The 14,605-nt window shown below is 36.4% G+C and overlaps 1 protein-coding gene across 4 annotated transcripts in view; it reads left to right on the forward strand.

Annotated features, from left to right (window-relative positions):
• Window positions 1-10,143, forward strand: part of LOC114033551 (UPF0461 protein C5orf24 homolog) — a 59,206-nt gene extending 49,063 nt beyond the window's left edge. For all 4 annotated transcript variants that reach the window (XM_027849090.1, XM_027849091.1, XM_027849092.1 and 1 more), the window contains one exon: window positions 9,161-10,143. In XM_027849090.1, coding sequence (XP_027704891.1) covers window positions 9,161-9,357 — 197 coding nt within the window. In that variant the 3' untranslated portion in view covers window positions 9,358-10,143. The remainder of the gene's footprint in view (window positions 1-9,160) is intronic.
• The last annotated feature ends 4,462 nt before the right edge of the window (window positions 10,144-14,605 follow it).

Here is a 14,605-nt window from a genome sequence, read left to right on the forward strand (position 1 = left end):
TGGAGCTTCCCAACTGGCTGATAGAAACTGAGTCCAGCAACAGTTCTAAGGTTGCACAGACTGAAACCCAGATCAGGAACTTGTAGAACTTAGAAAAGAAGAGTGGAGGTAGGGTGGGGGAGGGGAGCAGTCAGATTTTGCTTTGCATCAGACCACTTTTGGAGCACTGAAATCTTGCAGGCCCTCGTACTGTACTTGAGATCTTGTAATAACACAACACACTACCCCAAGAAAGCAACATCAGAACCAACCTGGATCTTCCCTTCAGAAGGGCAGAACCTAGCCCTAACATCAAGTAACATCAGGAGTAGGCTGGAAGAATGAGTGAGCAAAAAAAGAATACTCTGTATAAAGCGCTATTATGGTGCCAGAGTACCTCAAGATACAAACCCAGAAAAAGAGAATTACTCCAAAACATCTACAAGCAAGGTCTCAGAGAAAAACAGCTTGGGTACAAACTCAACCAGAATTCCTGGAAGAGATGACGCAAGAGTTTAAAGAAAGTTAAATTTATTTTTTTTTTAACAAATGGAATGAAAACTTTTAAAGAAAACAATCCAGAGAATATATGACAGCTATGGAAGAAATAATTTGAAAGGGAAATTAACAACTTGGCACAAGAAGTACACAGTCTCACCCAAGCAATAAATTCCTGAAAATTAGAGTGACCTAAATAGAAACCAATGATTCCACGAGACATCATCATATTTCAAGAAATCTTAAAACTATCTAGATTTCTTAAAATCAGAGGGCAAAGTAAAACTATAATCCTCCAATCATTTCCTGAAAGAAACTCCAAAATAAAAACTCCTTGAAAAGTTATAGCCGAAATCCAGAGTTTACAGGTCAAAGAAAAAATTTTGGAATCAGCTAGAAAAAAAGAATTCAAATACTGAAGATCAAACATGATTTAACAGCTTCCACTATAAAGCAATAGAGAACTTGTAATACAATATTCCAGAAGGCAAAGGATATAGGCTTACAGAGAAGAATAACTTAGCAAAACTGAGTATGATGCTACAGGGGAAAAAGTGGATCTTTAGTGACATAGAGAACTTCTAAGCATTCCTGATGAAAAGACCAGAGATATGTAGAAACTTTGCAGTTCCAACACAGACATGAAGAGAAACTTATGGTAAAGATGGTTGAACAATGATAAAGGAGTAAATAAATAAGGATAAACTGATTACCTTCTAATATGGGAAGATGATATATATGTCCCCATTGAATTCTGTCATCATCAGGGGTCATAGAGGGACTCTAATTAGATAAGGTCTGAGATCTCTCAGTTATATCTTGATGATCTTAAGAGTAAGAAGAAAGGGAAGAGTAAGGGGTGAAGGGAAAGGAACATTGGGGGAAATCTGTGCAAGTAGACATCAACACAAGCAAAGAGGAGGGATAGAAGAGAGCAGCTGACATTTCAACCCCATTCTCATCTGAACTGGTCAAAGAAAGGAAGAATACACAAATGCAGTTGGATATAGAAATATATTTTACTCAACAGAGATATTGGAGGGAAAGAGGAGAAAGGAGAGAGGGGAAATAAGAGTGAGGTTATATTAAGGAAGGGATTAGTTCTAAGCAAAACAAACTGAGGCTCTGAGGGGGTGCCCATAAATTGGGGAATGGAAGAACAAGTTATGGTATGGAAATACGATAGAATCCTAATGTGCAGTCAGAAGTGAAGGAGGGGGTTTCATAGAAACCTGGGAAGATTTTTATGAACTAACGCACAGTGAAATGAATAGAACCAGGAGAACAATTTATACAATGACAACATGGTAGAGGGCAACAACTTTGAAAGAATTAAGAACTCTCATCAGTGTAACGATGAGCAACCATCATTCCAAAAGACTAATAATGACATGATGTGCAGCTAAATGACACAGTAGAGTATGGCACCTGGGGTCAAGAAGACTCATCATCCTGAGTTCAAATCTGGCCTCAGAAACTTAGTAGTTATGTGACCCTGGGCAAGTCACTTAACCCTGTTTGCTTCAGTTCCTCGTTTGTAAAATGAACTAGAGAAGAAAATGGCAATCCATTCTGGTATCTAGCCAAGGAAATCCCAAACAGGGTCATGAAGAGTCAGATGCAATTGAAACAACTGAACAACAAAACGTTATTAATTACTATATATGTGTGTGTGTCTGTGTGTGTGTATATATATGTATGTATGTATGTATGTATACAAACACAAATACACAATGCACATGCATGTACTGTCTACCTCCTGATAGAGTTGAAAGACTCAGAGTGCAGAGACAAACTTTTTTTGGACATGGACAATGTGGGAATTTGTTTTGATTGACTCATACATGTTTGTAATATAGTTTTTTTTCCCCCTTTTTTGTTCTCATTTGGGGGGATGGAAGGTTGCAGTAGGAAGGTGAGAAGGCAGATTTTTGCTGTTTGAAACAAATAAAACGTTTTAAAAAACTGCACTAAGACTTTTTGGTATACTCTGTATAGTGCATGTAAGACTTGGAAAATGCTTTATGTATGATACCTCATTTGAGCTTCACGATAACCCTGTGAAGTGGGTGTTGTTTTGTTTTTTTTTATTGTACATGTGAAGAAACTAAGTCTGAGAGAGGTTTAATGACTTGCCCAGGATCATATAGCTAGTAAGCATCTGAGTCAGAATTCAAATTCAGATCTTCCTGTCCTGTTTAAGTCTTCTGGCCACAATACAACATTTGTTCATTTTTAGAGACCAGGGCAATGGGAGAGGATCAGTAATTGACCACTTGTTGGTGACATGGAGATGGTCTGCTCATTTAACCCACATATGGGGAATTTGATTGCCAGTGTCAGCTCGATGATCTTGAAGGCCTCCTACTTGTGGGCAGTGGTGTGGTTGACCTCCTCTTCTTCACCTTGATCTGTAACTTCCAGATAATATCCTGATTTAATCCCCACATTTCCTTATGGGGCTACTGGTGTTTCTTGGTTATTTTTTTTCACCTGGATCCAGTTGTTGTCCCTTGCTCTCAAGAATTCTTAGATGCTGTGCTGGACGGTGATCATATTGCTAGAAGACACACTCCACTTTTGAAGTTCATTTATGTTATACTTTTTCTATGTCCAAAAGACAAACTTACACTTTAACTCAGTTTTCCTCTTTAACCTGCCCCCTGTCGTTAATCCTTGTCAACTTCAGTGTATGTGTTGATGAGTCTTTTAATACTTGATTTTGCATTTCCTCTGCTACAACTCTAATGACTACCACTTTAGTCACTTACTGGCATAACTATAGTTTAGATCTCATTTATCTCTTGGAATTGAACTACATCCTAGATGCTGTACTCTAAAATTCCCACATCGCTTATCCATCTACTTCCCATTCTCTGATACCTGCTGAATCTGCTTTGGCTGAGCATGTATCTCCTTGTTTTATGTCTTCTTTGATGTTAACAATCAGAAGGCTGTTGAACAAAATTATTTAAAAAGAACCTATGCTTTGTATAGATATGGTCTGCTATAAAATATTGTTTTGAAATCCTACCTCTCCCTTTCGTATAACTTCAAGGATGACCTTGATACTTGTGTGGAATGTTTTCTTTTTTTTTTTTTTTTTGCTTAGGCAGTTGGGATTAAGTGACTTGCCCAGGGTCACATAGCTAGTAAGTGTCAAGTGTTTGGTCTGAGGCCGGATTTGAACTCAGGTCCTCCTGACTTCAGGGCGGGTGCTCTATCCATTGCGCCACCTAGCTGCCCCTGTGTAGAATGTTTTCACAAAGATATTGTAGGTAAGGAAAATAGGTATATGAGTTGACTGTTATTATTTTCATCTCTAGCATAGATCTTTACATATACTTGGTTTAGTCTTTGTCTTCCGTAATGCCATTTTTACGTAAGCATGTGACCTTTAGCAAATTGTGATGTGAGAGTACAGTGTTGGTTCACTGTCATCAACAGAGTTCACTATCAACAACAAATTGTATAATTTGCTATACCAAAAATAAAGAATCCTTTATACAAATATTTTCCATTTTTTGGACCTTTATCCAGGTTCATCCTTAAATGACCTTAGGATGATCTGGTTTAATTGACTCCTGCTATAATTTTTGTATTTTATTTTTCTCCAACTGCTTGTTAACTGTTTTAAGAGGTGATAGCATTCATTATCTTCCACCATCTCTTTGTAAAATTTATGTTGTGGTTCAGTCATTTTTAGTCATATTTGACTCTTTGTGACCCCATTTGAGGTTTTCTTGGCAAAGATACTGGAGTGGTTTGCCATTTCCTTCTCTAACTCATTTTACAGATGAGGAAATTGAGGCAAACAGGGTTAAATGACTTGCCCAAGGTCAAACAGCTAGTACGTGTCTGAGCGGGCATATTTGACCTCAGGTCTTCTTGACTTCAGACCTGGCACTCTATCCACAGCACCTCCTACCTGCCAAGTTTAGGTGGGGAACCTGCTGCTCGAGGCCACATGTGGCCTTCTAGGTCCTTGGGTGTGGCCTTTTGACTGAGTCCAAGTTTTACAGAACAAATCTTTTTATTAAGACCGCAGGTTCCTACCCCTGTAAATCTAAATTATTGTTTGTTTTATTCCTCTCCTTGGCGAGGAGATGAAGTGTTGCTGGCCAGGATGGTTTGTGATATCTTAATCTTTGGTTCAGCTTCCCTAAAAGAAGGTTATAGCTTGTATTGCTATCTTTTTTCATTTTCCTTTTTTTTTTGGTAACAACAGACAGCTTGTTATAATAGACCAGGTTTGAGTTGCCTCAGCTCTATGCCCCAGCTTCTTTTCATTTTTATTCTAATTTGGTATTGTGATCTTTGTTCCAACAAGCTGATGGTCCAACATAGTCATGATTCAGAAATGTCTAATAGGGGTAAAATGTCTATAAGGGTAAAGAGTTATTTTGTGTTGATGAAATGTTTCATTTTTTTGTCCTGTTTTGGTACTTGTTCTCTCCAGTGACTACTTCCTTTATTTAATGTTTTATTTTTTTCCCAATTACATATAAAAACAATTTTTAACATTCATTTTTAAAAATTTTTGAGTTCCAAAATTCTTTCCCTGCCTCTTTCCTCTCCTTCATTGAGAAGGCAAGCAATTTGATTTAGGTTTTACATGTACAGTCCTTAAAAACATATTTCCATATTAGTCATGTTGTGAAAGAAAACACAGACCAAAAAAAAGGAAAATAAAGTAAAAAAAAGTATGCTTCTCTCTGCATTCAGACTCTATCAGTTCTTTCTCTGGAGATGGATAGCATTTTTCATCATGAGTCCTTTAGAATTGTCTTAGATCATTGTATTGCTGAGAATAGCTAAGTCATTCATAGTTAATCATCGTACAGTATTGCTGTTAATTGTGTATTCTCTTCTTGAAGAAAATATTCATGATATATAGGTGTGAGGCTTTTAGATCGTTTACAAGCCTTTGGGTACTCATTTTTTTTGAATCACGTACTCTTTTATATACATATACATATACATATACATAAACATATACATATACAAATTTTTTTTTTGCTATCCACTCCTATACTTACCTTTGTATTGAAGTCACCAAATATTAAAGTATATGTTGATTCAGTTTGGGGAATTTTATTGAGGTATTTGTTGAGTTACTCTACCTTTTCATGCTGTACACCAGGGACTGTTTTGTCTTTTGTCTTTTATTCTTATTGCCAAGTACAGTTCTTGGTATGGAGTGAACACTTTAAAATTTGCTTATCAAAAGAGTTATCTTAATGGTGGCCTTTTAGGTTGGAAACCTGATTTTAAATTGTTTCTTTTATTTTTATGGATGCCTTTTGATATTACATCCCAATAATTTCCATTATATCCTCTCCCTGCCGCAAACATACCCTTGTAATAAAGATTAAAAAAAGAAAGAGAAAAAAATAGTTCAGCAGACAGTATATCTGGTATTCCACAGTTGTGGTTCTCTGCCTTTGCAGTGAAGAGAGGGAGGTGTAATTTTTTCTTTTTGGCCCCCTCCCCCAATTTCTTCATTTCATTTTGAACCTAACAAGCACCAAATAAAATGAACATTTTCATATATGTTGTGGAATGGAGGAAGATTGTATTTGAAACTGCAGATCTCTTTTATGTAGAGTTTGCTTTTCTTTTAAATTATAAAATAGCATGTAACTTTCAAAGCTGTACCAGATGTCTATGATCCTTCTGGTCTTATTTTTTTGGAGGAAAGATCCTATTCCTTTCTTTCCCATCCCTATTTAAAGGAAAAAAAAAACCCTTGTAACAAATATGCATAGTTGAGTAAGATGAATTCCCACATTGTCCATATCTAAAAATGTATGTCATATTCTGGATTTTAAATCCAGCATTTGTTAGGATGTGGGTAGCAGAGAATAACATCAGTTTTCTGGAATCATGGTTGGTCATTGCACTGATCACAGTTCTCAAGCCTTTCAGAGGTGTTTGTGTTTATATTGTTGTTATGTAAATAAATTATTTTTCTGGTTCTGCTTACTTCAGTTGTATTAGTTTCATATAGGTTTTCCTAGGTTTCTCTGAAACTCTTTAGTAATTTCTTAAGGCATAATAATATTCCATTATATTCATATACCACAATTTGTTCAGTCATTCCTGAGTTGATGGGTACCCTCTTGGTTTCTAGTTTTCTTGCCACTACAAAAAGAACTACTTTAAATATTTTTTTATGCAAAGGTCTTTTTCCTCTTTCTTTGATCTTTTTGGTGGGGGTTAGGCCCAAGTGGTGCTGCTGGGTCAGAGTGTATGCAGGTTAGTGACTTTTGAGGCATAGTTGCAGATTGCTTTCCAGAATGGCTAGACCAAATCACAGCTCTACCAACAGTGTTCATTAATATCCTTTGTTTCCCTTTCACATCTGTTATTTTTGTCAATCAGATGGGTGAAATGGAACCTTACAGTTGCTTTAATTTGCATTTCTCTATGATTTGCATCATCTTTTCATATATTTGTTGATAGTTTGGGTTTCCTCCTTTGAAAACTTCCTGTTCACATCCTTTGACCATTTATTTGTTGGGGAATAGCTTGTGTGGAAACATGATTATAAGGGTAGAAAACTGAGAGGGTGAGGAGCAAATGGTCAGCAGCAAGTGAGAGAATCATGACATAAGGAACAATGTCACCTAGAGAATATTGTCAGGGTTTTGTGGTGGCCAGAAGATGGAAAATGAACTAATCCAGGATGAAAAGAAGTTTGCTGATAAGATCGTAGCTTTAGATTGAAGAGGAGCCTTAAAGCTTTCATAATTGGCAGATGAAGATTTAAAAATTTCATTGAAAAAAAAAACCTTTTTTTATCAGCCGCAATGTCATAAACCTCCTTATAAGCTTCATTATGATTATGTTTGGCATTTTATCATATGCTTTATATGTATTATACAGGGCCTCATTTTTATACCTGACCTTCAGAGATTTGGCATACAAATTTCAACAATTTTGTCCTTAGGAAAAGTGTCTTGATTCCCTGCCCTCTGCCAAATGAACATTTTAATTCCTCAATTTCCCCCAAAACCCCTAATTCCTAAAAAATGTTTTTATTCAATTATTAAATATTTCTTTCTGCTTCTCCTTTCCCCAGTCTCTTCTTCCCCCAAGGGGTGAAAGAAGGAAAACAAAACCCTTGTAATAAATAAGCACAGTCAAGCAAAACAAATTCCCATATTGACCACGTCCAAAAATGTATATCTCTTTCTGCACATTAGTCTAACACTTCTCTGGAATCATGGTTGATTATTGCATTGATTTCCTTCGATTCTTTCTGAAAAGAATATGTATGTTATATTCTTGTGACTTTGTATGTCTCACTGAAGAATGAAGATCTGAGTTTTGCCTTTTTGGAATTAGAATATTTATTTGTAGGCTTTTTCAATGTTATACCTACTAATACTAGAGCCTGACTTTTGGGCTTAAATGGGAAAAGAAAAACCCATACATGTTGTTCAGAAGTTTGAAAACACTTAGAACACAGATGTGAGATTAAATATTCCGTCAGGGCAGGCAAGCTAGTGTAGCTGAAGCAGCCAGCTACCCTGAGAAGTCAGTATGCCAGCACATCGGACTCTGGCTACCATCTCTACTACCACCTTTCCTTGGATTCCAGTGGGAATAGTCCAAAACCCAAGAACTTTGGAACACTATTCTTGCTTCCAGTCCAGCTCTGATAGCAATCACTGAGGGGACCAGTCTTTGTTAAGAAGGGGCCCACTTTCCTTGCCACCACCAGCACCCACTTCTGACCATTTGGCCAAGAGGCCAGGAATGGCAGCACCTCCAAGACCACTAGTCCTGATTTTCTGGCCCAGCCCCTAAAGCCAGGAAAGCAACTTTAGTGAAGGTATTTGTTGACGAATGCTTTTCTGTGTGTTGCAGTCCCTTCTTAAGCAGCCACAGTTATTGAGGACTTGGAAAATAAAGTTTTTTCAAAGTCCTTGGCACTGTCACATGGTTCAGTATTAGAAACATTATCAGTAGAAATGACATTAATGAACATGCTTTGCCATCTGCTTTTGCTCTACAAAGAATCTTTCTGACTTGTAGCTGAACTCTATGTGTGTTGTTTCCTCCATTAGAATATGAGTTCCTTGTGAGCAGGTACTCTCTTGCTTTTCTCTTATATCCCCAGCACATTGTTTTGTACATAGTAAGTGTTTAATAAATGTTTTTTCATTGATTCATTCATGGGTACCTTAGAGGTCAGATAATTTGACCTTACCCCAATACAGAAATCTTTCCTCAACAATATTTCTGATATTCTTAGTTATGCTTAGGAATACAGATGAAAAATCTGCAGATTCCATAGAAATTTTACTCTCTACTAGCATTGTGATATTACTGAAATGCAATATAAGTAACTTTTCCTGGCCAATTTGCTTTTTAAAAAAGTCTTGTATATTTGCTGAGAAGGAAAAAAAAATTGTATTTTTAGCTGTGAGAAGTTGAATAGATTCATGCATTAGATTCATTCATTAATTATGTGGTAGACAGAAAGGCCAAGTTACTCTAATGGAAGTTTTTAAGAACCACAGAAACAGGAAAGGGAATTCGGTGTGAATTCTGTCCTTTTTTTTTTTTTTAAAGCTAGCCTTCCTTTTTGTGTATCCTATTGAATCTTTGGTAAAATTCAGTTGTGGGCATTTTTTTTATCTGTCAAATACTGACTCATTGATTTTGTTTCCAGGAATAGAAGCCAAGAATGATGTGGTAGTGACTGAAGATGACCAAATAGGCCCTCTTCCCAGCACTTTGGTGAAAAGTGTGGATTGGTTGCTTGTATTTTCCTTATTCTTTTTAGTTAGTTTTATTATGTATGCTACTGTTCGGACTGAAAGTATTCGATGGCTAATTCCAGGACAAGAACATGAGCATCCGGAGTAATAGTAGACTGAAAGATGAAATTAGAAAGATTAATTTAAATCTTTGCTTTCAGAAACTTATGCTGAAATTTCATTGTTTTCCATGTATTATATTTTAACTTAGGTTAAAATAATTTTGCATTTGAGCTACTGAATGTGCAAAAAAAAAGATCACACATTAGTGTTGTATACTAGTGTTTCAATAAACATGAAAATCTTTTCATGTGAGAAAAATTAGTTGTTTTTGTTTTTTAGTGGTTGGACTTAAAATTTCAAAGAACTCGGCTTTAAATGTGAAAAACTTGTGTATACAGAAGCAAATGAGCACAGTAATGTAGTGTTTGACAAACCAAAAGATCCCAACTACTGGGGCAAGAACTTATTATTTGAGAAAAAGTGTTAGGAAAACTGGAAAACAGTCTGGCAAAAACTAAGTATAGAGTAGAGCAACATTTCACACTGAATACCAAAATAAGCTCAAAATGATACATGATTTAGACAGATGCTATCATAAGCAAAATAGTAGAGTGTGGAAGAAATTAGCTGTTGAATCTGTGGATAGGGGAAGCATTCATGACCAAAGAAGAGAGGTTCAAGAAGTTCATAGGAAGTAAAATGGCTAATTTTGGTTACATAAAATCAAATAGATTTTGCACAAACAAAACTAGTGCAGCCAAAGTTAGAAGAAAAGCAGGAAACTGGGGAAAAAGTGTTTGTATCAAGTTTCTTTGGTAAAGGTCTCATTTCTAGAATATTTAGGGAACTGAGCCAAATTTGTATGAATAAGAGCCATTCTCTAGTTGATAAATTATCAAAGGATATGAATAAGCATCATATCAATAGCCATATGAAAAAAATGCTGTAACTCACTAATAGAGAAATGCAAATTAAAACAATTCTGAGGTTACTACCTCACACCCATCAGATTGGCTAAGATGACAGGAAAGGAAAACGAAAAACGTTGGAGGGATGTGGGAAAAGAGATACACAAATGCAGTGTTGGTGGAGCTGTGAACTAGTCTAACTATTCTGGAATGCAATTTGAAAGTATTCCCCAAAAGCTCTTAAACCCCAAATAGACCATAGAAAGAGCAAAAGGACCCATATGTACAAATATATTTATAGTTGCTCCCTTCGTGGTGACAAAGAATTGGATATTCAGGGGATGCCCATCATTTGGAAGATAGCTGAACAAATGATGGTATATGAATGTGATGTAGTATTGTGCTGTAAAAAATGAAGGGAAAGAAGGGAATGATTTCAAAAAAACCCTGAGAGTATTTGTTTAAACTGGTGCAGTCAAGTGAGAAGAGGCTGGAGAACAATTTATACAATGATAGAAATATTGTAAAAATGATCAACTTTGAAAGACTTGGTAGCTCTCATCAACACAGTGATCAACCACAGTTCTAGAGGACTAATGATGAAATACGCTGCCTGCCTCCAGTTAGAGAAGTGGGCTCAGAGCACAGATGGAAGCAAATTCTCTTTTTTTTTTTTGGACGTGGCTAATGTGGAAATTTGTTTTGCATGACAGTACATATTTGTAATGGGTTATATTTTACTTGCCTGTTCAATGGGTAGTGGGGGGAAGGAAGGAAGGAAAAATTGAATAAAAAAAGTTTTTGAAATGAGCTAATGAAAAGATTTCCAGACAATATCTTTCAGAAGCAAAAATCCTATGGCATAGTTTTAGAAAATTTATAATTCCAAGAACTTAGGTTTTCTGTCTGTTGAATTTCTCTTTCAAAACAATTTCACAGTTCATAACTGATCAGCTGTTCTTTTATGGTAAAGTTTTCCAGAAATGAAAACCTATTTGTAACTTCCCAAGTAGCAGCATGTTGTTTCATGTCTTTCCTTCTGGAGCAATAAAGAGTTAAAATAATTAGGTCCTGATTGTGTGCTTTTCCTTTGTGATCATTACTCAAGATCAATTCTTAGTATTTATTTGCAAACAAAACAAAAGTCATGAGATTTTCTCTGGGTAAGGCAAAAGAGTAAACAGATCTGATCTTTATGGCCAGATCATGTTTATTACTGGTTTCCAAACATGATAAAGTAAATTACATTGACAGAATTCATTCTTTATGCTAATACCACGCTAGTAGTTTTTAGTTTCATGATTTAGCTTTGGTACATGGAATCCATGCGTTCATAGGAGTGTACTCTGTCCAACAATTCGAGTTTTATTTTTTTTGCTGCTTCTTACCCTGTGTGACTCTTGTCTTTGCCTTTCAGAGGAGAAGTGCCTAATATTCTGAGGTCTTGCTTTGTTCTTTTGATATCTTTGAGGTATCAAATATTCAGTTCACTCTAGAGGTGACCAAACCAACTTTATTTTTTGACATACATGATTTAGCAACCTAATGAATTTCATTGAAAATGGATAATGTATTTGCTAAAGATGATGAGCCAATAACTTAGGATCATAGATTTAGAACTGGAGGGGACTTTAGGGGCTATCTAGCCCTACCTCCTCATTTTACAGATGAGCAAACTGAGGACAAGAGGTTCACTAACTTGCCCAAGGTCACAAAGTGTAAGTGATAGAAATCAGATTTGAACCCAGATCCTTTGATCAGATTCAGCATACTTTCTACTGCCTTCCACGTTGCCTCTTTTAGCTCATCCCTGCATATCTTATTTATGTCACTTATAACTAACCACAGTTTGCAAAGCAAGCAATTATAGAGATCAAAAAATATTAAACTGGGGTTAGAAAAAAAGGCAAAAACAGTCCTGCCCTTAAGGGACTCCTGTTATATTAGAGGAGACAGTATGTAAGTAACTAGATATATACAAGTTTATATACAAGTAGATGGGAGGTAACCTCAGGGAGGAAAGCATGATAGTAATTGGCAATTCCCCAGGTTTTCTTGCCACAACCATCTAGTATGACTAAAGCTATTTAAGTCTTTGAGGTATAATAAATACTCGAGGTCAGCAACATTGACCATAGCCTATATAAAATAATTTCCTATGGTTTTCTTTTGAGTGCATGGCAAAACCAGTGATTTGAAATAATTCTGGAGTATGTCAGTGTAGTGAAAAATCTTAATTACAGGATATTTTGAGAGAAGCATCTTTATTTCCTTCAAGTATACATAGGAAATGTCATGAACTGCTAACCCTTTCATATTAGATGGTCAACCTCATTCATCACCTAAATATTTATTGTGTACTTAGTCTATTAGTACAAATAGCTTGGCCAGGCATTGCAGATGAACTAGGCCCAGAATTAAGTAGTAGGGAAGATTACATTTGGAAAGCTGCATAAAGCTTCTAGTGATTACAAGCTGCTCCTTGACATACAATACCCATCTTTTGAACACCAATATTCTGGTTATATGGCTTTGAATCATGGAACACCACAATTCCTGTCAAAATAAGTAAACCAAAGGAAAATGGAGAGATGTGATAGGTTTAAGTAGGAATGATGGCTCATGTAAGAAGTAGTGTAATAGTTAAGAAAAAGTGAAACAATACAAAATTCAAATCTATAAAATATTGTAGATTTGTATTACCCCAAAAGGAAATAAGCTGGCTGTGTAGTAAGTCAAGTGATAACAGATGGAGAGCCAATATCGCCTAGTGTCCATGAGATATTAAAAGAACCAGTGGAAAGTGTTCTGGGTTTGTGGGGCAATAATTACAAGTGTTAGAGAGGTGATTGGCATCTTCCCCCAACACTCAGCATCAAATGCTTTCTAAGTGGATGGTTATGTGGCAAGACTTAACCTCAGTTCCATTTGGAGGTGAAAATAAAACTGAATGCACAGCTCATTCCAGTGGAATGTATTGAAGGATTTTAGTTACAGCTTATTAGATTTCTTATGAAAAGCAAGTGAAGAGACTCTGATTGCACCTTGGGTATGTGCCAGGACTGCTAGGTACTGGGAATACCAAAAAAGGGGCAAAAACCAGTCCCTGCTCTGAAGGAATTCACAGTCTTAATAGGGGAGACAACATGCAGTATAAACAAGATATATAAAGGGTAAATTGAGATAGTGCCAAAGGGAAGGCATTAAGGTTAAGGAGAACTACGAAAGGTTTCTTACAGAAGATGGGACTTTAGCTAAGACTTAAAGTAAGTTAGGAGGCAGAGATGAGGAGACAAAAGTTCTAGCCACAAGGGGCAGCCAGTGAAAATGCATGGAGTTGGTGCAGCCAAGATGGCAGAGCAGTAGGAAGAAATGGTGCACTCCCACCTCCCACCAAACTCCTCCAAACAGATCTAGAAAACATCATTCTATATATTAATGGGGAAATCTAAGAAAGTCAATGAGTCAATTTCCCCAACCATGGTTGGCACAGGGAGGCAGAAAGTTTTGTTTGTGAACAGTGGGGGACAGGACTTGGCCGGGAGTGCATTATGAGGAGCATTCCAGGTGCAGAGAGAGGCTGTGCACCCTGGCAAGAAGGGCTCCAGATTCACCACAGTGGGGCTAAACCCTATATAGAATACAGGAACAGGATGCCAAACCCAGTGCAAGGTCACAGATCAGGGCTGATGGAGGGGATCTTTGTCTAGGGATGGCTTTCCTGGATGAGGAATAGCATACCCTGTGTACTAAGAAAAAAATCAAGTTTAGAAGCAAGTAGCATCTTTGTGGTTTGGATCCCAAGTGCAGTCTCAGTTTTAGTTTGTAGCCCAGCCTAAAGCCTTCAGTAGAATAACCAGGGCAGGAATCCCAGACCACCTGTAATTCTAAACCTTTAGAGCTTTGCAGATGACTGACAGGGACAGCAGTTTTCTGTTGATCAGATCCAAACCTAGGTCAGAACTTGCAGAGCTCAGACCCAGGGGGCAGTGATCAGATTTTGCCTTAGATCCCACCACTCAAAACTTTCAAGTCCCCAGCTGAGCTGGCCAATTCAATTTTGCTGTTAGAATGACCCTGTTAAATAGAATTTTGAATTAAAACTAAGGAATTTAAACTGTCAGGTAGAATGTCTTTTTAATAAGCAGAATTCTGCCAAATTTCATACCACATAAAAAGTATAAATTCTATATATACACAGAATAAATGAAAGAGAATAAATACAAGTATTCAGAATATCATTATCTTTCTATCAGCATATGTGGTATATGATATAAGCATATAATTCTATATAAGTATATATTTTATGGAAGCATGTCTATATGTAAGTATATATAGTATATCATATATGTATAAATTCTATAAAAGCATATATAGGATAAATATAAAGAGAAAAAATAATATATATAACTAAAGTAGTTTATTGGACTTTGAGTAACTCTCCAT

This window comes from Vombatus ursinus, unplaced genomic scaffold, assembly GCF_900497805.2.
Source record: "Vombatus ursinus unplaced genomic scaffold, bare-nosed wombat genome assembly UNPS02007284.1, whole genome shotgun sequence".
NCBI classification, from domain to species: Eukaryota; Metazoa; Chordata; class Mammalia; order Diprotodontia; family Vombatidae; genus Vombatus; species Vombatus ursinus.